This window comes from Anabrus simplex, chromosome 4 (genome assembly GCF_040414725.1).
Source record: "Anabrus simplex isolate iqAnaSimp1 chromosome 4, ASM4041472v1, whole genome shotgun sequence".
Classification (NCBI taxonomy): domain Eukaryota; kingdom Metazoa; phylum Arthropoda; class Insecta; order Orthoptera; family Tettigoniidae; genus Anabrus; species Anabrus simplex.
In genome coordinates, this window is record NC_090268.1 from 235,173,853 (window position 1) to 235,197,714 (window position 23,862).

General features: G+C 38.5%; 1 protein-coding gene across 7 annotated transcripts in view; it reads right to left on the minus strand.

The window, feature by feature from the left end:
• Positions 1 to 23,862, minus strand: part of LOC136871828 (tRNA (uracil-5-)-methyltransferase homolog B) — a 132,971-nt gene that overhangs the window by 82,516 nt on the left and 26,593 nt on the right. For all 7 annotated transcript variants that reach the window (XM_068227496.1, XM_067145452.2, XM_067145451.2 and 4 more), the window contains exon 5: positions 11,745 to 11,959. In XM_068227496.1, coding sequence (XP_068083597.1) covers positions 11,745 to 11,959 — 215 coding nt within the window. The remainder of the gene's footprint in view (positions 1 to 11,744; positions 11,960 to 23,862) is intronic.

The following is a 23,862-nucleotide window of genomic DNA, read 5'->3' on the forward strand; positions in this document are numbered from 1 at the left end:
TTAGAATTTTTCCATCTCTTCTTTCTTGGTGATGGTAGATTGAGGATGAGTGAGTATTTGAACCTATTAGTTTGTTTGAGTGGATGTCTTCGAGAAGTGTTTCAACTGTCCCGAGTTCATTGTGGCAGGAGAAATAAATGTAAAATGACCTCAACGTTAAACTAGGACTATTTGAATATTTTTAGACTTTAAATGAGATCAAATGGGACAGTAAATTCGTGGATTCTATTATGTCAGAGTTCATTCTTCATTTATGCGACGTATGGTTGAGTTTGGTGTGCAATAGAGTCATCTGAAATATTATTGTGCAGTAGCTTCCGCACGTATGATCTTGCGCGGCCAGGGAAAATAATAATAATAATAAAAAAAATAATTTAACTAAATTATCGCGTAAAAGAACACCTAAGGTCATGAGCATAATATTAGTTATTATTGAAAATGGTTGATGTGCGCTCATTTATTGTAATTTAGGCCTGGGAAATGGCAGTATCTGACCGATACAATTTTTTATATATTTGCTGTGTTGTGATGATAAGTTGACTGATAGATGGATATTATTGAATTCAGCAGTCGAGCTGTGCATCCATTAGTGAGTCAATTTAAGAATAGGATATGTTACTTGATGTAATTTCTTCGTTGTGAGTGCAGATCAATCGAGAATCACAATTGTAATGGAGAAGTAAAAATAAATATCGTAGCTCATGAACCGCGTGCGCGGAATGTTAGTTCTGGCCTATGTTTAAGCGATTTTATCGATGATTTTTGGATGATTTTGTGTTCGTAAATTTTCTCTGAACATCGTCGTATAAATGTGTTCCTTAATAAAGTGATGGTCATTGCTCTGTCACATTTCCAGTTGATGAGAGGAGGTCACCACGATAGTGTCATCATGAGAATAATTTTCCTAACTTTGTCTAAACATAAAAATTAATAGTCAAGGGCTAGCGTTCGTGTAAATATGTATATAATATTTCCGTGTATCTTTGTGTGAGTGTAGTGTGTGTGATTTGACTGTACTTTGCTTAATGTAAGTTTCCAATCCATATTTGTGATGATGCTCTTCGTTATTTCGTGGGAATTTTTGGCCTAATTTACGCCGACTTTAGTGGTTCACCATTTGAATGAATTTAAACCTTTAGTGAATTTTATTCATTTTTAAGGAAGAATAGGATCTTATTTAACGAATACACATAAATAAGTATAGGCCATGTCAGTGGATTGAACTCACAAAATCAAATTGTAAGCGTTAATTAATTAATTATTTCAATTAATGGATAAACAACGATTGACATGAGGTCAAGTTCCGAGCTATTATGTGAGGAGCAACTACTAAATAATTATAAAGTTGAGTTTATTAATTAATTTACAGGTCAAGGAAGACGATTTAACCATAATTTTATGAGAGAAAAATTTTTATTTAATTTTCAAAGAGGAATGAAAATGATCATTTTCAAATGTGTTTAAAATCAAATCTATGAAGGAAGGAAGTTTATTTTCAAGTTCTTAAATTATCAATGGGAGAGATCATCTCAAATCAATCATTATTAATTATTTAATTAGTTTTCCACTAAAATATAAATATTATACTTGCAGATTCAGCCCTTTTGCTGTTCGATTTTTCGATGAAGTGTCTATGTGACTACGACATAAAAGAAGACTAATCATATAAACAAAATACCTAGATTTTGTAAATTATTGTGAAGTTTATGAAGAGCAGTAGTTGTAATAAATGTGTAAAACCTATTTAGTTTTCTCTCATTTGCCACTAGTTCATCATCTATCCCTGCACTTTAAAATTTTCGCACAGCCGATAAGCGAACGATCTACACCCTGAAGATCTTCGCTCACCGGCCGAGCTGAGCCCGGCATGACGGGTGCAGGTATAGATTTGGCAGCCAACGTGTTAAGGCCCGATTTATTGGCTGTACCAATAAAAGAACTCGATCTTGTAGTCCAGAATTTGGATGCAAACAAGATGCAGTGGCAAATTAAAAATTTTCAGGTTTATTTGTGACATTTATTAGCCCAAATTTTTGTGGCGAACTACGCTCATGTTAAAGGTTAGGAAGGGCCTTGGTGCTATATTATAAACAAAATCTGGATGATATTTTCAAAATTTATCTTTTGCGGCAGATTTCCGCATAGTTTGGACTTAAATTATAAGATATTATTTATGCGATAATAATCTTCTTTTATGACTGTGAATTCAATCCACACGTGACTGTCGATCTGAACTCGGGTATTAGACCATCGAACCTGGTCCGTCCAATGTCTGAACTGCTAGTTGTCTCAAATTAGAATGGGTACTGTTACTATGGAGGACCTTCGTAGGCTCCTAGAGGTAGTGACTACGGACTTGAAGGACAGTTTAAAACAAGAATTAAACGAAAACAGTAATTCATTGAAACAGGAGCTAAAAGTTGAGCTAAATGAAAATAGTGATTTATTGAAACAGGAATTAAATGAAAACAATAACTTATTGAAACAGGAATTAAATGAAAACAATAACTTACTGAAACAGGAGTTAAAACGTGAGTTAGGTGAGAACAATGAATTGTTAAAACGTGAGATTAGTGAGAACAGTGTACTGTTAAAACGTGAGATTAGTGAGAATGTGAATGCTCAATTAGGACTTAAGCTAACGGAGAATAATGCTCAACTAGAACGCAAATTAACCGAAAATAACACTCAGTTGGAACTTACACTAACAGGAAAACTGAATGCAGGACAGGACAAACTCAAACAAGATCTTAAGGGTGCCCTAGAGGAAATTCAAGCTAGGACGGATGAAAACTTAGGGAAACTGCACATGGACGTTAAATTATTTAACGGAAAATTAGCGTCGGTCCAGAGCGAGTTGGTGTCCGTTAAGCAAAAATTTTCTAACCTGAAAGGGGAAATTCAAGCCGGAATCGATAGCTCCATGTCAGCGATGTCAAATGAGTTTAGCGAAAGACTAGCCAAAGTACAGACAGGAATACTGCATGGACTAGACCAATACAAGGACGAAGTGAAAGGAAATTTTAGGACCATTGAAGAGAAAATTAGTGACAATGCCGAGGACTTGTCTGCAACTAAAACCGCATGGAGCAGGAAGTTCACCGAAATCTATGAAACGGTAAAACAGGTGGAGAAGGGCGTAATAGCCGAGATTAAGGTAGCCCAAGTCACTAATTCGGAGCGACTCGAATACTTTTATGAGACAATCGAGGAGACCCAGCAGAGTCTTAAAACAATGAAAACATCCGTGGATAAGGAAATAAGTGAAGTTAGAGCCAGTTCGGAAGTCTACAAACAGGAATTACAGGGAGAAATACAGGAGCTTACCAAGGAACTAAAGCTACTCAAGTTACAAGGAGAGAGTAATAACATTGTAGCTAATTCTCTGTTAGAACGACAGGGACAACTGGAGACACGTGTATCCGAGGAAGTTCAATTCTCAACTCCCAAGACCGATGAAAGAGTAATTCTAAACGTTCCCGTAAACACCACCAACCCATTTTTAGAGCCTGTTAGAGGGGAAACGAGTCAACTGAACACTTCTGGTCAAACCCAAATCGTGAATATAATACGATTGCATGAGGATCACCCAAAGAAGTTTAATAATGTAAAAGGAATAACCCCCAAGAGTTTTATTAACGAATTGCAGGAGTTCTTCCGAGATAATAAAATCCCTGTGGAACGTCAGCTACGAGTAACCGAGAGATACCTGGAAAACTCAGTGTTGACGTGGTTTACAGCCTTCCGATACTCGTTTGACGATTTTGAAGGTTTTAAAAGGGCATTTTTAGAGAAGTACTGGAACTCAGATATTCAGGACCAACTTAAGACAGAACTGTATGCTAAGAAATATGCACAATCCACACCCACGCGCTTCTCAGAATTTTTTTCAAGTCAATTACGCAAATTGCGTGAGCTTGACGCGCCACCTACAGAAACTGAGCTCATAAAGGTCATAGTAAGACAGCTGCCTGCGGATATCCAAAGAATTATGATAGCCTCGAACGTTCAGACGGCAATTCAAGCGGAGGCTATTCTCAGACAGTTAGATATGACATCCAGGGAGCCGTCTAGGCGGAGTACAAACCCAGAGCAACAGGTGTTCCATGCAACTGTCAATCGACCAGACGACAGGAACCTTGCCAGCCAAGGGAGAAACCGGAATCGCGAAAATGAAGAAAGACCGTCTAGGGATCGTTCTCCAAGACCAGGCTATAGTAACGAAAGAGAATGGAATTACTACCGGCGGAACAATCGGAGAAGGCCGTATGAAAATAATAGAGATCGCTGGAGAAGAGAACCCAACGACCGCAGATTCGAAAACCGGAAGAGGAACTGGAGGCAAGAAGAGCGTGAAAAATATCTCCGCGAGCTCCAACAATCCAACCAAGAACGACGCAAATGGCACCGTGCTATCCACGACCAAGACGTCAATCCTGACATGGTCGGCGCCGAGAGCCTAGAATATCAGAGAGCCAAAGAAAAGGAAGAGAGGGAACGTCCTGAAAGAGAAGAACAGAGTCAAGGCGCTATTAAAAAAAGAACAATCCCTGAACTAACGGGAGATAGCCTGAATTCTAGCCCTTGTACTGTCAATAAGACACGAGAATGGATAATAGTGCAGATTGATTCCTGGATGACAAAGTCGGAGGATCTACTAGAAGAAAATATGGATACAAATAGAGTTTGTACGAGGACATTGCCGATAATTTTAGCCCGAGTATGTGGTGTTAAAGTAAAATGCTTGGTCGACACAGGGTCCACCATCAGTGTCATCTCCAATTCGTTTCTAAATGACTTGAACGAAAGATATAACATTCCAATTATTCCAGTGTCTCATGTAAAAATAAAGGGAATTATCCCGGATAAAACTGTAGCATGTAGACAACAAACTTTACTGGATGTGGAAATTGGTAATTCAAAATTTCAAAATATTTTCCTGGCCATGTCAAATATAAAATTCAATATCATCCTTGGGGTGGATTTCTTAACTACTTATCAGGCCAACATCGATCTTAATTTAAATCAAATACTATTTCGGTCAGATGAAACAATTGAAACAGTCATGGTTAACCCGACAGAAATAGCTGATCAGAGTGTGTTCCAAATTAGTAATGCCTATGCACCGTGGGAATCTTAAGACCAGGAGGCCACTGAAGAAGTTCACCAGGCCCTGGACAATATAATAGAAGAGGGCGATAGTACAACACACCCGTACGATCTTATAAACTCCAAAGCTGAACAAGCATTAGGAACAGAGAAAGAGAGAGGCCAGCTCCGAGATCTACTGATGAAATATAAATCACTGTTCGATGACAAACCAGGCCAGATTCCTGATTTTAAATACTCACTGGTAGCTACAGATTGGACCCCGTTTAAGAAGAAACCCTATCCGATCCCAGAGAAATTTCACTCTCGTGTGGCGAAGATTATCAAGGAAATGGAACGGGATGGAATTATTATGAAAGCTTGTACACCATTCCTTAGTGCTCTTGTAGTAGTAAATAAACCAGACGGGTCTCTGCGCATTTGCATCGACGCGCGCGATGTAAATAAGAAGTTAGTACCAGAAAGAGACCAGGCACCGGCAATCAAAGACGTCCTGAGGAAATTCCATGGCATGAGATTGTTCTCATCAGTTGATTTTACAGCCTCCTATTATCACATACTGTTAGAAGAGAAGTCTAGGCTGTTAACTGGGTTTATGTTCGATCAGCAGACCTATGTTTTTAGAAAGCTACCATTCGGTATATGTAATGCCGGAGCTGTTCTTGTCAGAGCCTTAGATAGATGCCTTACGGAAGAAGTTAAGAGCTTTACCACCAGGTATATCGATGATCTGCTTCTGGCCAGTGAAACTTTTGAAGAACACCTAATTAAATTGGAGAAATTGTTAGATAACCTTTCTAAGTCTGGATTCCACATCAACTTAAAGAAATCCCATTTTTGCCAAGCTGAAATATTGTTTTTAGGCCATATAATTGATGGGGAAGGAATACGACCCAATCCTGTAAAAATAGAGGCCATCAGCAAGTTCCCAAGGCCGATCCGCGTGAAGCAAGTACGGCAGTTCTTAGGCATGGCCAACTTCTTCGCGAATCACTGTCCGAACTTCACAGAAACCGTCGCTCCATTGCAAGACTTATTGAAGAAAGGCAACAGGTGGAAGTGGAACAGAGAATGTGATTTAGCCTTCGCAAAGACCAAAGAGATGCTATCAAATAATGTCAAACTAGGATATCCCAATTTCAAGAAACCTTTTATCCTACAAACAGATGCATCAGGAGTCGGAATTGGGGCCGTACTGTTTCAGGAAGACGAGAGGAATCCCGAGGACAAGATCTACCTAGCCTTTGTCAGTAGAAAACTGCGCAGCCACGAGAAACACTATTCAGTAACAGAGTTAGAGATGCTATCTATCGTCTATGCCCTAAAATACTGGCAGAAAATTATCTATGGGTTCGAGATAATTATTAGGACAGACCACAAAGCACTGATATTCATGCTAAAGGCCACAATGGCGTCTGAGCGCATTTTTAGATGGACCATGTTCGTACAACAATTTAACATCAAATTAGAGCACTGTTCAGGGAAGAGTAACATGCTAGCTGACTGTTTGAGCCGTAATCCCAACGAGGAAATTTTACAAGTCAACCAACTGGAATTAATTCCCGAAGATCACGAGTTTTTGAGGAAATTGAGATACATAAAACAAGCTCAAAAGCGAGATGGTAACTTGAGGCCTATTATTGACTTTCTAGAAAACAAAACTAAACCTAAGGACCCTGGGTACAGAAAGATAAGAAGGAAAGCGTCCCGGTATCAATACTTAGATGGTACTTTATTTAAATTTATGGATACAGCGAAATCGAAACTGAGAGTACTAGTACCTTCTAAATTACGCGAGCCATTGATATGGCATGCTCACAGAATCACGGGCCATGGTGGCATTGACAAGACACTAGCCACGATACAAGAAAAGTTTACGTGGGACAAACTCCGATCAACTGTGAGAAACATAGTCCGAGCTTGTGACATTTGTCAGAGAGTGAAACCGAGCTCCCATCTGCTCCAACACAGTCCCATTCCGATCATTCCTTCTAGGCCAAAACAACTATACGCAATGGACCTATTTGGACCTGCTCCGACATCGAAGCGAGGCAACCGGCATATCATTGTCACCATCGACGTATTTTCAAAATACGTAACTTTGTACCCGATCCAGAAAGCGAACTCGAAATCAATAATTCGGCGCATCACTCGCAATCTGATTCCAGATATGGGCAAACCAGAGGCATTACTCACTGACCAAGGGTCCCAATTTACATCCACAGAATTTCGTGAGGCCATGGAACAGCTTGGAATTAAACATATTCTGAATTCTATCCGCCATCCTTCAAGCAACCCGGCAGAAAGGGTAATGCAAGAGCTAGCTAAATTCTGTAGGATTTATTGTGGAAATACACATTGGTTATGGGTCGACGTTCTACCTATAATGATGGAGTGTTTGAACAATACTGTGCATGAGGCCACGGCACAAATCCCTGTTAGTCTCCATTTTAATCGACCACCAACTCGACCTTGGGATAACATCGTTCAATGCCCCGGTAACTTAAGGCCAACACTGGAGGAAAACATTCAAAAGGCTGCTATCTCATTACGGGAGCAAGCTGATCGCAGACAACGGAGAGTAAGGGAAAAAAATTTTTTCGACCCCTGAGATTGAATGAATATGTTCTTTTAAAGAAACCAGCCATTTCGGAACCTACCAGCAAATTCTACGCGAAATTCGCACCTCTTTTCGTGGGTCCTTATAAAATTATCCGAGTATATGGGAACAATGCCTATAAAATTCAAAGTCTTGATAAGAGCTATGAGGGAATTCATAATGCCTCTAATTTACGAAGCTACAACTGCACTAGACCAGTAAATGACGCCCAAGTCAACACGATAATGGAAGAAGAAACGTCATGGGATGCAAGTGAGGATGCAGTGTACCAACATGCATCAACCCAAGTCAACCTGCAAGAAGAAACCTGTGAGGAATGTCAAGAAATGCAGAGCACGATAATGAATCAACTTCGACTACTGGGCGCAGCACTAGAAGCGGACAACAGGAGGCTACGTGCCGGAACAAGAGCTGAAAATATGGCATAGAAGTGTGACACATGTTTACCACTCAAATTTTTCAGGGAACATGTTAAAGGTCTATTTCCAGCATTAATGATTTCATCTTCCGACTAAATCATTAACCAACCAAGGGAGAAAATGTCCCCTTCAAAATTGGTAAAAATCATCTATTGGAAAATATTTTATTTCTACTGTGTGTTGAAATATTATTTTGTGAACCAGGAAGGGAGTTGTATCACATCGAGCTGGCTAAGCGAGATACGCCAGGTGGCCGGGAATTCCACTCAAGGACAAACGAGGGGAGAGCGCAGATACAGCTAGCCAAATAACCTTCAAATCAGCCGTGAATGCCACGTGACCAGGCAGAATGTATGTCAAGTGCTCGATCGATAATTGTGAAGGTGCATGACGTCTGACTATGGCAGCCAATCAAGCGATTAATTTGGTGCGAAGTTAATAAATTAACCAATCGCTTATGAGGAAAGGACGCACCCCTGTCTTAAGACAGTGAATAATGGATTTTCCTAGGGAAAATTTACTCAGAAATTTCTACCTCTGAACACGTTGTGTGGAGAATTACTCTAGCTTCAACTACGGACGGAAGAAGACGCACTTCGCTTGCTGAGGGAACTTCGTCATTCAGAGCCTACAACTTGTAACAACTGCAGTTCAGATATTTACGGATCCCAATTATAATTCAACAGATTTCAAAAGTTAAGTTTCTTTACCATCTTATCAAACATCGGTGTGAGTTTTGGGCCTTGTCTTAGACGTGATTTTTAGTTTCAGCTTCACAAGAAATTCCACAGAAGAGATCACCGGTTCGAGTCCAAGTCAGGATGCCAGTCTTCTTTCTTGGTGAATGGTGTGATTTCCAGCGCCCCAGCATGTATCCAATGCACGAGTAAAATGTAAGGCAGTCCAGGCGGGCGTGACCAGGATCGATGGTGCGTAATGTGATAATGCACTAGGTCATCAGTCCGAGTTCTACAGCCGACAGTCACCACCAAGTAATATTTAAACTTTGTTATTCTTTCTTTCCTTTTGTAATGTAATTGTAATGACATAGCCTCTACTTATTTGTTTAGAAATTTTCTATTAGTTAGAATTTTTCCATCTCTTCTTTCTTGGTGATGGTAGATTGAGGATGAGTGAGTATTTGAACCTATTAGTTTGTTTGAGTGGATGTCTTCGAGAAGTGTTTCAACTGTCCCGAGTTCATTGTGGCAGGAGAAATAAATGTAAAATGACCTCAACGTTAAACTAGGACTATTTGAATATTTTTAGACTTTAAATGAGATCAAATGGGACAGTAAATTCGTGGATTCTATTATGTCAGAGTTCATTCTTCATTTATGCGACGTATGGTTGAGTTTGGTGTGCAATAGAGTCATCTGAAATATTATTGTGCAGTAGCTTCCGCACGTATGATCTTGCGCGGCCAGGGAAAATAATAATAATAATAATAATAAAAAAATAATTTAACTAAATTATCGCGTAAAAGAACACCTAAGGTCATGAGCATAATATTAGTTATTATTGAAAATGGTTGATGTGCGCTCATTTATTGTAATTTAGGCCTGGGAAATGGCAGTATCTGACCGATACAATTTTTTATATATTTGCTGTGTTGTGATGATAAGTTGACTGATAGATGGATATTATTGAATTCAGCAGTCGAGCTGTGCATCCATTAGTGAGTCAATTTAAGAATAGGATATGTTACTTGATGTAATTTCTTCGTTGTGAGTGCAGATCAATCGAGAATCACAATTGTAGTGGAGAAGTAAAAATAAATATCGTAGCTCATGAACCGCGTGCGCGGAATGTTAGTTCTGGCCTATGTTTAAGCGATTTTATCGATGATTTTTGGATGATTTTGTGTTCGTAAATTTTCTCTGAACATCGTCGTATAAATGTGTTCCTTAATAAAGTGATGGTCATTGCTCTGTCACATTTCCAGTTGATGAGAGGAGGTCACCACGATAGTGTCATCATGAGAATAATTTTCCTAACTTTGTCTAAACATAAAAATTAATAGTCAAGGGCTAGCGTTCGTGTAAATATGTATATAATATTTCCGTGTATCTTTGTGTGAGTGTAGTGTGTGTGATTTGACTGTACTTTGCTTAATGTAAGTTTCCAATCCATATTTGTGATGATGCTCTTCGTTATTTCGTGGGAATTTTTGGCCTAATTTACGCCGACTTTAGTGGTTCACCATTTGAATGAATTTAAACCTTTAGTGAATTTTATTCATTTTTAAGGAAGAATAGGATCTTATTTAACGAATACACATAAATAAGTATAGGCCATGTCAGTGGATTGAACTCACAAAATCAAATTGTAAGCGTTAATTAATTAATTATTTCAATTAATGGATAAACAACGATTGACATGAGGTCAAGTTCCGAGCTATTATGTGAGGAGCAACTACTAAATAATTATAAAGTTGAGTTTATTAATTAATTTACAGGTCAAGGAAGACGATTTAACCATAATTTTATGAGAGAAAAATTTTTATTTAATTTTCAAAGAGGAATGAAAATGATCATTTTCAAATGTGTTTAAAATCAAATCTATGAAGGAAGGAAGTTTATTTTCAAGTTCTTAAATTATCAATGGGAGAGATCATCTCAAATCAATCATTATTAATTATTTAATTAGTTTTCCACTAAAATATAAATATTATACTTGCAGATTCAGCCCTTTTGCTGTTCGATTTTTCGATGAAGTGTCTATGTGACTACGACATAAAAGAAGACTAATCATATAAACAAAATACCTAGATTTTGTAAATTATTGTGAAGTTTATGAAGAGCAGTAGTTGTAATAAATGTGTAAAACCTATTTAGTTTTCTCTCATTTGCCACTAGTTCATCATCTATCCCTGCACTTTAAAATTTTCGCACAGCCGATAAGCGAACGATCTACACCCTGAAGATCTTCGCTCACTGGCCGAGCTGAGCCCGGCATGACGGGTGCAATACATAGTGCAAAATATTTCAAAAGTGACAAAGTATAAATTATACCTACCTTTCCTCCATGGCAAACTGACTGATAATGTACTGGTACCTGCTTCGTTAATACTAATTAAAGATTATGGATCTACACAGAGCAACACATATCTTACATATGCATCAGAAAGTGTTCATAATATGCTGCTGCAAATGGAAAAAGTTGTTGAGGAAAAGCTATTGTGTGCTAATAGTTTGTGGGAGGATATATATTTTTGAGAGTTTTGAAAGTTAAGATGTCATCGCAAGTGGGAAGTTGTTAAGATCATGTGTTGTGTACTTCACTACTTGAAGTGTCAAGTCTTCTTCAGCACAAAGGAGATAAGAAGAGAGTTGGCTACTGCCAAGATAGTTAAATCATCTCGAAAATACTCCATAGTGGCCTGCAGCTGAAATCATCTTTAAACGCGAGTTGCATGAATCAGTTTATTACGTAGACTGACAGAACTGTACATGCCTCTGTTAACTGCATGGTGCCACAAAGGTGTTGCCAGTGCCGTCTGTGTGGCGGTCCACGCTAACTCACAGGGAATGCACACTTCCTCTTCTATTATGCTATGATTCAACTGTACAAAAAGAGATATTTCAACAGAATACCTGTTCCACAGCACACATCCAGCAAGGTGGTAATGGGCGACAGGTGAGACAGATGTAACACAGTTGAATACAAGACTTCTGCTGCAGGAACATTCATCTGGAAGAAGGAATCTGGTGAGATCCGAAACTGAAGTCCACCAAGGGACTCGGTCAAGTATTCATGCCCATGAAGATGAATAAAGGGTGCCTCCTGATGGGTGCAGCGAGTATTTGGGCTGTAAAACAATAACAATAGCTACAAATAGTTCAGTGATAAACAAGGTTTTCTGCTGTTGACATTGGTGCTTTGCTACAGCTCAAAAGTCTAAGAAGTACAGGTTAAATATAATGGTGAAATTGTTTATTATTCATTTTAGCAATATCCAACCTCCACACTCATGTAGTTAGTAGATGTCTGTCTCAAAGTGCAAAGCAGCCAATAACAGACCTAAGAGTTTTCGGGCAACCATACTCCTGTTTGAATCCATGAGTGTCTGGGAATGTTTCCGAAATGTTACTTTGATATTCCTGGACCAGACTCAGAAAATGATCAGGACAGCCAAGTATCACAGCAGCACCTTAATTAGTACATCTTGGAACAAAACCAAAAAAAAAAAAAAATTTCCAAGTCACAAATTATCATAAAGAGACATTTCTGTAGTTCTCTGCACTATTTTGGGAGAGAGACAATTACCAATGCAACCATGGTTTGAGACCTGGCCAATGCATGTGGTATTTTTGAAATAAAAGTAATAACCCTGTGACCCTGAAGTTCGAATTCCACGTAAATGTTGAGGTTCCACGGTTAACCCAGCATTACTCGCTAGTCTTTATGTGCGCCATTACTCGCTAGTCTTTATGTGCGCCATTACTCGCTAGTGAGCGCAGTGCTAACCTTAATGTTTAAAGACCATAATATGCCCGTATAAAGATGGGAATATTTCTAATAATGAATGTGTTTTTTTACGTCCTACTTACTACTTTTTGATGGTTTTCGGAGACACCGAGGTGCTGGAAATTTGTCTCGCAGGAATTCTTTTACGTGCCAGTAAATCTACCGACACGAAGCTGACGTATATGAGCACCTTCAAATACCACCGGACTGACCCAGGATCGAACCTAACAAGTTGGGGTCAGAAGGCCACCGCCTCAACCGTCTGAGGTACTCAGCCCAACGAGGTATTTTTAATACTCATAAGTTGTGAATTTTATTATGGTCTATATTGACAATTGATCACTATCAAAGTGTAGAGAAAGGTCGACCTATTCAATACCATTAGCTTAATATAGTGTCCTATATAATTGGTATTAGTTTCAACCCTACATACACTGGGTCATCTTCAGCCTTGATCTAATGGGAAACATAGTAGTTAATTTCCTAGATTTAACTATTCTTAGAAACTCTTTCGCTCTGTCGTATAAAATTTCAGGAAACATACACAAACTGCCAATACCATTCGTCAAGACTCCATACATCCCCAAACACACAAACGTGCAGCGTATAATAGCATGGTTTACCGTGCCTTCACGATACCTATGACAAAGAAAGATCTCAACATTATAATCGCCAAATTTAATGGTTACAACAGATCATTTATTGAACAGATAATCAATAAATTCCACTGGCTTAAGACCACTCTCACAAAAGAAAAACCTAAAGCTACCATTTCATCTACTTTTACTTTCAATAGCAATGTCTATAAAATTACCAATCTCCTTTGAAAATCTAACATACAAATTTTCTTCAGAACTAATAACAAAACTTCAGAAATTTTATACAATTCATCATCTATCAATACCTCCAACAGATTTTCTAAATCCAGAATCTATAGATTCAAGTGTAATGACTGCAGCTCTTCATACGTGGGTCAAACAGGACACAGCTTCATGACCAGATATTCGGAGCATGTCACACAATAAGATATAACAAGTTTTCTGCTATAGGCCAACATATTCACAATTCCTTTTTTTTTTTTTTTTTTTTTTTTTGCTACTTGCTTTACGTCGCACAGACACAGATATGTCTTATGGCAATGATGGGATAGGAAAGGCCTAGGAAGTGGAAGGAAGCGGTTGTGGCCTTAATTAAGGTACAGCCCTGGCATTTGCCTGGTGTGAAAATGGGAAACCACGAAAAACCATCTTCAGGGCTGCCGACAGTGGGGCTCGAACCCACTATCTCCCGATTACTGGATCCTGGCCGCACTTAAGCGACTGCAGCTATCAAGCTCGGTATTCACAACTCTAAACGTAAGTTCACTGACATTGAACACGATTTAGAGATCCTTCAAGTAACAAACAAAGGGCCAATCATGAACATTACTGAATATTGTTTTATTTATTGCGATCAATATTTCAATCCTAATTATAATTTGAATGAAATTTCCAAGAGACCCAATATTCTTTTTGATCTCTTAATTAATTGGTTAAAAAATATTAGACTCCCAAAAAACAACTCGATCTTTCAAACCATACGCAATATACATCCCCATCAGTTACCTCCACTACCTCATCCTTCTGCTCCACCCTAGCTGCCTGATAGTTGCTACTCCTCCACCCCTCCCCTCTCCTTCCCTTCTCCACGTTCCTTAACCTTGTGATCGCATCCATCAGTCCACCTCCGTCTGCTGGTCAAACAGGCTGCTCAGGGGGAGTTTGTTTCTAGTCATTTCTTTTCATTCTTTCCTTCCTACCTCTTGCTTAATTTGGCTTTTAATTTCTTCTTCAGGTTCCAAACCACATATTGAACTGGGAATCAATTTTTTGGTCAAACTAAGACCATCACATGACCGTTTATTCTATCGGAACCACCTAAACTACAGATTAAAGAAGTGTTAACCTCACATGACAATATAAAATTCTGCAGCTTATATTCAACAAGACTAAAGACATATACAAGCTTGACTAAACACTATGTGTATAAAACAATGGAGTCATAATCATTTTTTTAAAAGGATTTTATGTTTGAGTGCAACATCATTTCGTACTATAATTTTATTTAATATTCATCTAAGCAGGTGTTATATCATCATCATCATCATCATCATCATCATCATCATCATCATCATCATCATCATCATCATCATCATCATCATCATCATCATTTCCCTTTATCCAGCTGTAGCCGGGTAGGGGCAAATATGGTTCCTCTCCACTTTCTTCGGTCTTTCCACCACTCCTCCTCCAACACTGTGTCCCAGTCCAGGTTTCTTCCTATAATGCTGCGTTGGATGGTATCCTTCCATCTCAATCGTGGTTGTCCACGGCCTCTCCTTCCTTGGATTTGCATTTCCATCACCTTTTTTTGGCATTCTTTCGTCGCTCATTCGCTTTATGTGCCCAAATCATCTTAGTCGGCTCTTCTCTATTCTATCATTAATTTTTTCCACTCCAATTTCCTCCCGGATTTTCTCATTCCTTATTTTGTCTCTTCTACTCTTCTGTATCATACTCCTCAAGAATTTCATTTCGGCTGCCTGTATTCGACTCTCATCCTTCTTTGTCATTGTCCAAGTTTCTGCTCCGTAAGTTGTTATGGGTACGTAATACATCTTGTACATAGTATCCTTTGCTTCCATTGGCACATCTTTGTCCCATAACATATTTCTTACACTATGATAGAAACAACTTCCAGCTTGAATCCTTTTACTAATCTCAGCATCCAGTCGAGCATTCTCCATTAATTCACTCCCCAGGTATTTAAACGTTTCCACTACTTCCAGGGGCTTGTCTGCAAGTCTAACAATTTAAAACACATTATAACACCTGCAATTAGACTTGCAGGTGTTATAATGTGTTTTAAATTGTTTCAAGATTGATTGTGATTGCTTAATTTGACTCTATGGCTGATGATGGCACGATATAAGTGCCGAAACTAGTACCTTATGTAAATGACATGTGATCGATTCACACTAATAAATGTCATTGCATTGAATAGGTGGACCCTTAATAATTTCATTTTATTGTAATAATATGAATGGCTATAAAAATATTATTATTTGCAAAATTAGTGCATTGTTTAAGATTATACTCTACTTTTCATTTTATACAAATATAGTATTATTTTCGAGTGCAGGAAGTGTTCATTTTATTTATTTACTTTTTTCTTACAAAATGCACTGCTTTGTTTCTTTAAGGCGTTTTACTATGATATTATGAGAATATCGTATTTTTATTTATTACACCTCACCTATCATTATTCCTTTCTTTTGGATTGTGAAGAATATTCTTCACTTAAATGTCCTTTAAATGTAAGTATGGTCTCTTTTATATGTAACTTTATCCTATTTAATTTCTCTCCCATTTTCCTGAAAGGAGTAGGTTTTCAAATAAAGTACAAATCACCTTACTAAGTTCTTAGTGAAAGTTTCCTTCCTTCATCTTAATTTCTTGCATCCAAATTTGATATCTGTGCATATTTTAGTGCAAAATATATCAATTCTTCTTTTGACAGTGCTTGCAAAGTTATTAACGTAGAGTAATTTAATTGGGCCTATACTGACGAAAATATGGGTCACTCTTTCTTTCAATGGTCGGGCGCAATGACATTTGACAAAAGGATCATGCTTGAGACCGCTAACATTTCAGCCAGCCTTCACACGAAAGAATTACCGTATTTCACGGCATAATCGTCGCACTTTTTATACCAAAATTTTCGAAAAAAATTGTAGGGTGCGACCATTATACGATGAATATTTAAAACCAGTATTTGTATTACTCAAAAAATGTATTTATAACTAAATTGTATTTGATACAAATTTAAGATGCATGTAATACTCGCGTTTATACATCAAAATAATTAAAATAGTCTAAAACAAAATTCATAATTTTTTGCAACAATTCGGCGAACGTTTTTCCAACCTGAAAATAAAAATGAACGTATTAAGTTAATTTGTCATTAAATTGAGTATTAAAGTTAAAATATTACACTTGCAAAAAATTATCGCTTTGTTGTGAAATGCGGACTTACCGGTACGCAATTTATTCCAAATCTTCGGTGTCGGTATCGCAGGTTTCGCTATCTGATGCGCCATCCTCGCCTCTGTTAATACCAGTATCAGATTCTTCGTCTCCCTGCCACACTGCGTCATCTTCGGAACCGTCTAGTGCATTCGAAATCCCAGTCGTTTTGAAGCTCTTGGAGACTAGTTCAGGTGGTATAAGATCCCAACTCTTCTTCACCCACGAGCATAACAAGTCCAAGGGTGGACGCCTGATATTTCCGGCGGGCGTCAATTGCTGATCGCCGCTCATCATCCACTCGTTGTAAAATCGACGTAAGTGGTCTTTAAAGGGTTTATTAACACATACGTCTAGTGGCTGCAAAGCAGATGTTAGGCCACCAGGAATGACTATCTGTCGTGTCTTATTTGTAGTGAGAATTTGCTTCACTTCGTTCACGAGGTGACCTCGGAAACTATCTAAAACAAGCAGAGCTGGTTGTTTTAGTAGTGCACCAGGTCTTCTATTCCACACAGTTTTAACCCAGTCCAGCATGAGTTCTACGTCCATCCAACCCTTTGGTTGCACTCGTACATGAATTCCACGGGGAAACTGTATATTCTTAGGCATCGTTTTCCTCTTGAAAATGATGTAAGGCGGCAACTTTCTCCCGTCAGCTGTAATGGCTAGCATTGCCGTGCATCGCAACTTCTCACTACCGCTGGTTTTCATTAATACACTCCGTGATCCTTTTAGCGCAATAGTGCTGTTGCGAGGCATATCAAAAAAGATTGGAGTCTGATCGGCATTACCGATTTGAGAAAGCAAGTACGAAGTTTCCTTGCGCAAACGTATGACAAATAGGTGAAAATTTACAATCTTGTCCGTGTAATCAGCAGGCAACTTTTGGCTTAGTGTTGTTCTCCTTCGCAATGACAGATTGTGTCGTCGCATGAACCCCTTAATCCACCCACGAGTCGCCTTAAACTGAGTTACCAGTATGTTGTGTTTGCGCGCTACCTCCTGTCCCTTAATTTGTAACATTTCATATGATACACTGCAGCCATTGTTACGTATTTCACTGACGTACCTAAACACTTCTTCGTCAATTATAGGAAACTTCCCTGTTTTAGGACCTCTAAACGCGCGTTTGTGCTTTTTAGCTTGTTTTTTACTTTCCGCCAGTCACGCACCAACTTTTCACTCACAGAAAATTTTCTTTCTGCAGCTCTGTTCCCGTGCTGTTCAGCGAAGGCAATCACGCTTAGCTTGAAGCCCGCAGAATAGTTTCTATATTTACCCATAATCGCTTATAAATGCTTCACACGTTAATGTTTTGCGATATAAATGACTTTCCGTAATTGTTCACTATTAAAACAAATTATTTCTGCAAACACCCAAAACACAAATTAAAAACTTAAATTCTCACGCACACATGTCTACAGTAATCACGTAAATCTGAAACAAATGAATGCATCTGTGATCTGTCCATTCCAGAGCAGCCAATACTGTTAGGCAGCAAGGAAGCATGCAACAATTTATCAGTTTAGCTCATTGGTTGCGACACACTACTGCGCTTGCGCAAAGCTCGCAAACCGGAGCTCTAGCTAGCGCGGTGTAGATCTACTGTATAGTTGACTGTATTCCGAGACGTCAGTAACAAACATTCATTTTTTTCAATTTCTTTTAAACATACGGTAATTAGGTTAATATTTCTTCCCAGTTATTGATGATTTTACCATTACTGACGAGTTTATAAAATAAAACTTTAATAGCATTGGATAATAATTATCTTGACTGCTTGGATAAAAGTTTTCATCCCATGCCCGGACACTTATGACGTAGTAGTAAGATAAGAGTCTAGCGATGACAACTGAGACATCGTAAATAATTCGGCTGAATAATTCCGTGGAAATCTGCGTTATCGTCTTGGATTTCACTTCGTGCGCAATAACACAGGAGCCGGCCCCATGGTGTAGGGGTAGCGTGCTTGCCTCTTACACGGAGGCCTCGGGTTCAATTCACGGCCGGGTCAGGGAATTTTACCTGTATCTGAGGGCTGGTTCGAGGTCCATTCAACCTACCTAGCTGGTATTTCCTGGCGACGTTGCCGATAAGCGATAACTTACAGCCTTACGTATTTCAAATGGGAACTCATAATATGTAGGTGGTGAATAAATAGTACACTGTCTCGCGACCACGTTGTCAAACTGCCGATAGTCTACCGGTAAGCCATGCGTCGTACATATACCGGTATTATTTATTTATACGTTGTGCAACATGTCGCAAACGTGACTGTGTTGCCAAATTGTCCATAAACCATACACGTATTTAAATTGCGCATTCATGTGCAACTTACGTTGCAGTTTCATTTACCTTTTAACCAGATTAGTGAACAAAATTTGGGCGTGCGACGATTATGTAATTAAGGGTTTAAAGTCCGATTTTTGTATTGAAAATAAAGGATGCGACGATTACGCGGTGGCGACGATTATGCCGGGAAATACGGTACAAAGAAATAGGGGGATTTGACTACCATCGAATTGACATATGAGTCCGTGGGGTTCCTTCATTCCCCTCTCTACTGCATATTCCAGGTCGAGCCAGGGGGCATGTGGGTAGGCGGGGAAACAAGTACCTTCCCCTCTGTGCATGTCTGGTTCGTGTTAGATCTCCATTCGCTGTCTCCATATCCCCTCGCACATGGCGTGTCCATGTGTTATGCTTCAGCATGGATCTGACCAATGTGAAAAAGAGTGTAAGCTGGTACTGGGCGGTTCTGAGGGGTGTACTGATTTCCTTGCCTGAAATGAAATTTCTGGCCACGGGATTTTAATGAACACTGGTCTACAGTGTGCATTAGCAGTTTCAATGCCTCAAGGAGACAGTTAATTGTTGTTAAAAGTTTATGAATACACATAGAAAAATATAGTGTTAGGTATTTACAAGGCATTTCATTTTCACAATTAATGCTCGCTGAGAAGAATGGTGAAGAATGCCTGTCGTCCTACACCTGATTTGTCTATGTGTCAACCATTGTTAAGTAGACAACAAACATGAGAAAGTTGAAGTGGTTAACCAGTTGCTCCGAGAGAAATGTTCTGTTTTGCTTTCCGTGTTTGTTGTTTGGAAGTGATATAACTTGGACAAAAACTGGAGTGATGGATTTGAAGCATTTAGGTGAAAGGGCTAAAAACATATGAACAATCAGCTAAACACCTCAAGGACGAGGTTGACTTAGATATGCTAGGAACAGTGAATACTGCTAGTTAGTGAGGCCTATAGACAAGAAACAAACAGATATAATAAATCGAGAAATATTATTAAAAATAATTTACTGTATAAAATTCTGTGGTAAATTTGAACTTCCACTATGAGGCCATGACGAGAGGGATCATTTATCAAATCCCAGAATTTTTTGAGAATTATTAGAATTTGCTGGAAAGTTAGACGATTCTCTCAAAGCCATTTAGGGGAACATCCAAGGTTATCCAGAATGAGCTTCTAGAGAGTATTCTTGAGGGGTGTAAAGAAGAAATAATATGAAGTGAAATTAAAGGAACAAATTTTTTAGCTGTAATGTCGGATGATACGATGGATGTTTCTGAACATACCCAACAGGTTATTGTTTTCCGGTATGAAGTAGACGATGCTGTGTGCGAATGATTCTGGGGATTCTTTAATCCTGAAACTCAGAATGCAGAAGGACTTGCACAGTGTATTTTAGAGCAACTAGAAATTCTTTTGAATGGCAAAACTGATAAACATATCGCGCAAAGATAACGGGGTGGCGGTAATGAATGATGATAAATGTAGTGTAAAATTAAAAAGTCCTAACAACATGCACATTTTGTGCATTGCCATATGCACTAATTAAATTTAATGATGGAGAAAGCCGCATCCCAGAATCGACAAGCCCGAAATTTCTTCAGCAGTCTAGCCGCGATACCAACATTTTTTTCCAAATCGCCCTCACGGTAAGCCATGTTGGATGGCATAACTAAAAGGACCTTTCTTGAATGTAACACCAGGTGGAATAGCCAACTCGTTAACACAGTCTGTGAAAATAAAGAGTCTCTTCACAAATTTCCAGGAACTTCAAAATAACAGGAATCAAGCAACTGTACAAGCAGCCACAGGGCTTTTACGCATGATAAATCATCATGGCTTCAATTTCTGGCTTACACTTTTCCACCACATCATGCCTCATCTGGACATATTGTATAGCCAGCTACAACATCGTTTGGCTAACTTATTGAGTATTCATAAGGCAGTGAATGAATTTCCCCAGGCTATCAATATAGAGAGAAACAAGATCCCTTTAATAGTTGATCAACCTGAAGAAAACCCTCCTCCAGCGAGGAAAAGGAAAGAAAATAATGGGAACATAGTTGTAAAAGAGGTGTGTGACTATTTCCTGTCAGGCAAAAGAAAGATTTGCTTTCACTAAGCGTTTGTCCACTGCGAAGTTGTAGAGTGCATCTCTTTTTGGAAGATCTACTGACTCACAAACTTTCCATCCAGTGAGCTCGATGACACTATTGAAGCCTACCCATTCTTGTACATAGAGCGACTGGTGACCAAACTCACGGTTTTATATCAAAGGCAGGAGTTCTGAAGTCTCTCCAGACTTATGAAGATGTACGAGACAATGCTGAGTACTGGAGTTAGTGAATGCTGCACAGAAGTATTCACTCTGCTCCGAATAACACCAACCACACCCATGACAACAGCTGAACCTGAAACGTGCTCCTCTAATTTAAAACGAGTGAAAACCTTTTTAAGGAGTACAATGTCAGAAGAACGACTTTCAGCATTGGCAACGATTAGTGAAGAAAAGAATCTGACAGATAGTATTATCAATTTCAACAACATAGTGTATGACAAATTCACTTGTCATAAAGAAAGGAGTATAGATTTTGTGTATAGGTAAATATGAAAGTGAAAAAAAACTTTGTTAAATTAAGTGCATATTATTTCTGTGCATTAAATAATGTTACAATTTATTGCAGACTTCAAAAATAGTAATTGGTAGTGTTTGATTCATCAGAAGTTTAATAAAGAGTAAGGATAACTTAAGTGTGTTCTTTAGATTAATCATATTGTACAGTTAGCTGCAACCCTACCAAAAGAGAAATGCATGAACCACCACTGCATACAACTAATAATAAAGAATACAATTTGGTATGTCTTAATTTAATATCTAAGTCTAAAACATTGATGAAGTTGGACTATACATTCAAACTTGAAACCAAAATGACACATTAAAACTGTTGTGGTTGGTGTTGAACCATGTCAATGTCCTTACAGTAACCAAGTGTTCTTGAGTCGATCTGAGAGTTGGTATTCCTTATCTGCATAATTGAGCAATTTGATTTATAACTTGCTTTGATGAATAGTAACATGAGTAATGGTTTATATGTAGCTTGAAGGGATCATTCACAACATGAATAAGAGTTGCTTTTCATCAGAAGCGATTTATTGTTTAATTCAGTTTGAAGTGAACGTTGGTACGTTCCTCGTAAATTGTATGCACTTGGCAAGGACATCAACACCAGCAGTTTGAGCAGCTAATGCTAAGTCACCGGCATAGCAGAATATGGTGCTGATGGTATTAGGCATGGCACTGAAGCAGTCCATTCTTTACTGTGAAGAGCAGTTTGTTAACATGTTCTTCATCACTTGTTGATTTCTTACAAGGCACAGCTTTTGCGTTCAAGCAGCAGTCCGCCTAGCCATTCTGTATCTTAAGCTGCAATCAGGTTGGCAAAAGCTACTGATGCTTTTAGCTTCTTCTGGAACCCGAATTTGGCGCAGGATGTTAGTGCTAGTATCTGTTCACAACAGCTATGTAAATTTTGGAACTCTGCCTCTCTCTGTTATGCTGGAGTTATGTTACTGAATTCTGTTCAGGATAAGGTGTTTCAAGAGTTTGAAACAAATACTGAGCAATGCTACTGGTCTGGAACTTGAGGCACCATTGGGTGATTTTCCAGATTTAAGGACTGCTGTGGTACAAGACATCTTGAACTTTGGAGGGATGTTTCTGGTGTCTAGAATGTCAGTGAAAAATTGATTTATATATGTTCTTCCATGCTTTCCCAAATGTCTTACATACCCTGGGCATATTCTATCTATTATAAACACAGAACAACTACGAACATGAGCTTGTCCAGTAGTGTGCTTTCCACTGAGCACAGACAGGCTAGAGAGGGAAAGGCAAATTAGACACCGTTCTACATTCAAAACATGCATATAACGATCTCCTTCAACACCCACTCTGAACTGAAAAGCATGTATCTGTGATAGAAGCCCTAATTCTATGATTATTCATACTTACTACAATTTATGAATTTCATGCTTCTATTCCATACTGACTTATTAGAATTCACTATAATTTGTTTGTACTGAATAGGTGGAACAAGAAATGATTTTCCAATAAAGGAAAAATTAATTTGTACACTCAACACATGCAAGGCTGTCCTATTATTTGATACAATGTACTCTATACCGCATAACATTCTGAGTAGCATTTCCAGTAGCGCCTTTATAAGGGAAAAAAAAAACGTAAATTAATTCAATGGTTCCCAGTATCTGAAACCAAGGGATTTCAATACCATGCACTTAAAAGATACAGAATTCTTATAATTAATATTCTCCTTCATTAAGTAGCCAACACCTATTTCTTAAACATTGTAAATTTTTCATTATCATAGAAGTCAATTATTGCATGGGGTTTGGGTGGACAGCTTCAGAGATTTGTTGCATGTTGCTGAACTGTGCAATGTTTCCCCAGTGATCTATGTTGCTTACCACATTTTTTCTGCCCTCAGAAAAAATATTGGACACTGTATGTCATACTGCAAGCTTGAGGCGTCAGCTCCCAGCTTTAAGAAACATTTGTTTTCTCATGCACTTTTGAAAGATTCCTTAAAAAGTCATACACACAGTATGTTACATTTTTTGCCTGACTGTGTAAAAATTGATGAGTTATACCACTGTCAAGTGCTCAACTGTTACTCGGCTTCTTATGAGACATCATAAGTATAAAACTTCAGCTTACAGCACATCTAAAACTTCCTCCACACTAACCTGATACCGCAATACTGTCAACCTACCTTGTATTTTGCCGAGAGATTCCCCGGTGAACATAAATATTTCAGCACTTTCTTATCTTTTTCGCTCAGTGGGAGAAATA